Source organism: Leiobunum rupestre, chromosome 6, assembly GCF_980474605.1.
Source record: "Leiobunum rupestre chromosome 6, qqLeiRupe1.1.hap1, whole genome shotgun sequence".
In the NCBI taxonomy this organism is placed as follows: domain Eukaryota; kingdom Metazoa; phylum Arthropoda; class Arachnida; order Opiliones; family Sclerosomatidae; genus Leiobunum; species Leiobunum rupestre.
Genome location: NC_143389.1, coordinates 54,925,254 through 54,928,878, shown reverse-complemented (window position 1 = coordinate 54,928,878; position 3,625 = coordinate 54,925,254). Strand labels below are relative to the sequence as shown.

Below are 3,625 nucleotides of genomic sequence, written 5' to 3'. Positions count from 1 at the left end.
ACCCCTTCTCTTGCGGGCATAATCTCTCTATGAGTCTATATCTCATTCTTTCACCCGAAGATATTTCTTGTTGGTGTCCACCGCATCAGGGGTAGAGCCGACCACAAAAGGAAATGATATATATTTTTTCACCGACTGATTTTGCCCGAGTGTGAAATGAATAAAAGAATTTTGCGGTGTCGGTATAAAAAAAACAGTATCTTTTTTTCTCGTTGTTAAGGTTTTCGGGGGCCGAGGGATTTTCTCCAAATCCAAACCTTATGCCAGAAGTTTATACAATAAGGGATAAGTATCCATCTACACCGTTAAAATCGAGGGGCTAGCCACTTCCTTAAATTCTGTACACCGATTACAGCGAGTACAGCCTTTGGTAGTGCTAAATCTGTAATCGATTACGTAATCAATTTAGTACAGTCAAAGCTACGAGCTTGGACACCGATTTCGGATAGTGGTCAGCCCCTCGGTTAAAATGAAACACGTACCTTCACTGGCTGGAGACGGTTTCCAATGGGATCGCATTTGTGACCAAACCGCGGATGCGAACACCGTATCACGGTTCATCATTTGTTCATTATTTGCTTGTATTAATGCGCCTAGTAGTGTAATATATAAAAATAAATCTTGGTAAGGATATGTAATAATTTGAAAAAGTAGATTATTGTGTATTTCGCGGTAGAGTGTGAATGTACACTTCTCTCTATGAACTTCTGATAATCCCCATCAAGATATATCATTTTTCTTTTTAAGTCTCTCTCTCTCTCGATAAATGTTGCGCGTTGATGGGCGGATTTTGCCTACGCGCCTTTTGAGCGATCGTTTTATACTTTTATGGTTTGTGGGGTTAAATTGAATCCGAGATATTCAGAAGTTTAATTTCTATTGAAAGGTTTTTTATTCTTTGTTTGACGCCGGTCTTTTAAAAAGGGAAATTGGAGACCGCGAAAGTTTAGAGAATCTACAAAAATATTTTTTTTTTAACAATTTTTCAATTTCATGGATTATGGTCTTTTCCAAGATTGGTAAAAGAAACGTTCGCGATTTTATCGTTATTTAAAATTTGTTTTATAAATTTTACTCGTGAAAGTCCGCGAGTTTTATAGGATGTAATTTGATTTTTCACTTCTCGGTTCGTCCAATTACCATTCTATTATTTAAAGCGGGACTCTGATGGAAAACAGCGAAGGGTTTGATCTTTACCGCCAACCAACGCCAGAATAAATTCGCCGCGAGTTTCGCATATTTTATGTACCAAGTTAGGATTAGCGCGCTGATCCTGGTTCATTAATTATCAAGATTAGTTTGCTGGAAAATGTTACCGCTGTCGCTTCGGGGAAAACAAGGCCAGCAGAGACGGTTTTAAAATATCCCCGTTTTTTTTTGTCATTTCATTTACTCAATAATTAATAAGTTAAGCCTTAATTTATCCTAAAAATAACCTCCCTTCATTTGAAGCCTAACCCTAGCTTTCCAAAGTTTGGGATATTTCACATTTTAATTCCCTGGAGGTTTTACTAATCCAAGGAATTAATTTTGTTTTCCTTTTATGTTAATTTGACGGCCCACCGCCTGGTGGGTAGCTCTACGTTGTACTTAAAAGTGTGGTGTGCGGAACACTTCTACAGGCGAAAATAGGTCAAAAATAGACTTGTTTTTAGCTTAGACTTTATTGGAAAATTGTTATTCTTTTTAACGTTTTTTTGTATTTTAAATATTTTGAATTTAACGTTTATTTATATTTTAAATATTTTAAATTTAAAGTTAATTTTGCATTTTAAATATTTTGAATTTAACGTTTATTTATATTTTAAATATTTTAAATTTAAAGTTCATTTGGTATTTTAAATATTTCGAATTGAACGTTAATTTTTTATTTTAAATATTTTGAATTTAACGTTCATTTGGTATTTTAAATATTTCGAATTTAACGTTCATTTGGTATTTTAAATATTTCGAATTTAACGTTCATTTGGTATTTTAAATATTTCGAATTTAACGTTCATTTGGTATTTTAAATATTTCGTATTTAACGTTCATTTGGTATTTTAAATATTTCGAATTTAACGTTCATTTGGTATTTAAATATATGAATTTAACGTTTGTTTAAAACTTTTAGTTGTACGTTTAAATTGTGATTGTCCAATAAATTTCCTGTCGAAAAATATTATGTAATTTATGTAAATACGAGAGACTTTCCTAACAAGTTCATTAAAGGGAATACGGCTAAAATCGCGACGAATCAGCAAACAATAGGTTGAAATTATAATTTATAATTTACCGTTTATTAGGGGAAAGGAAATTAATTTAGTTCCTGTCAAAGGTAGGCTCGACCTTGGCTTACCTTTCAACGCATACGCTGAGTAGCGTCATGACGGAAGCGTACAGGCCGAACACCTGACAGAACCTGACGATTTTGCAAGTAGTCAGTCCGATTTTCCAGCCCGAATTCTGAATGAATTGGACTATATCCGGCACGCACGCCACCATGATCACGAAATCACTGACTGCCAAGTTGGTAATGAAAATGTTGGTGACGGATCTGCGCATGCGCCGGTCGCTCACGATCACGTAAATAACCAACAGGTTGCCCGTGATTCCCACCGCCCCGATCACGAAAAAGAGCGCGGACAGCGACACGATTGTCGTGAAACCGGCCGCTTCGTGAAGCGTCACCGACGAAGCCTGCTCGCCGCTGACATTCTCGAACTGACTAGAGTTGAAAAAAGACGGTAGAACCGTCCCGTTTATGTCGAACTCGTTCATTTTCAAATTTAAACCCTTCAAATAGCAATTTAACTTTGTTTTAAACTATAAATAAAAATGACTTTCACGCGACTGAAACATCCATTTGTTTTTCTCTTATTTGGCGGCGGTGTTCTATAGCGAAGGCCCAAGCGTGCCCCCTGGTCCGATCTTACCCCTCCGGAATCTTTCCCCCGAAAGTCCGCTTTTCCGTTCTCCATCCCGACTGACGGATCATCTTTGATCGATTTAAATGCCCCGGGAGAATTTCCCCCGTCCAATAGTAGTTTTCCTTCTAATCTCCGCCCCCGCGTTATCTATCCCTGGCTCCTTAATTTAAGGAAATGGATAGAGTGACCAGTAGCGGAACGCGGTAGTTTTATAGCGACTATAACGTTGTCAAGCGACCCGTTCGCCGCGACTACCTAACGTATCCAGACCATTAACACCTTCAGGGCGTTGTTCTGATACGACGAATCTCGTGAAAAGCCGGAAGAATTGGTTTTTTCATTAAAACATCTTCAAGGAAATTGTCAAGAAGTAATATTTCCGAGAACCAGCACCTGCCAGTCACTGTTATTATGCAACGAATGTTCCCTTTTAAGTGGGGTGGCGGAGTGGTTAGCGCTTTCACCTCGCAGCAAGAGGAGCCGGGTTCGATCCCAACTTGTGGCACTGGGTGAAAACTCGGAACTACTCCTTCCGCGTTGAGTTTGCAAGTTCTCTCCCCACTGGTTTAAGGGGTTTTCCGTCGAATTCTTCGGTTTCCCGTTCCCATAAAAACTTGTCGAGGTTAACGGTAATAGTTAGTGTAGGGAGCTGTTGGCTCGCGTGGCAAGTAGGGCTTGCTACCACCCTCCTACGCATTGTAACCCGGCCACCTGTT

The 3,625-nt window shown here is 38.6% G+C and overlaps 1 protein-coding gene across 1 annotated transcript; it reads right to left on the bottom strand.

The window, feature by feature from the left end:
• Nucleotides 1–2,334: 2,334 nt before the first annotated feature.
• On the bottom strand, nucleotides 2,335–2,760 carry LOC149942640 (neuropeptide receptor 15-like). The gene has a single exon (XM_090179499.1). It carries the CDS (start codon nucleotides 2,758–2,760, stop codon nucleotides 2,335–2,337), a length of 426 nt encoding a protein of 141 aa, XP_090035625.1.
• Between the last annotated feature and the right edge of the window lie 865 nt (nucleotides 2,761–3,625).

What these genes read in the sequence shown, in the direction of transcription:
- LOC149942640 (XM_090179499.1), bottom strand. Translation starts at nt 2,760, where the DNA reads ATGAACGAGTTCGACATAAACGGGACGGTTCTACCGTCTTTTTTCAAC.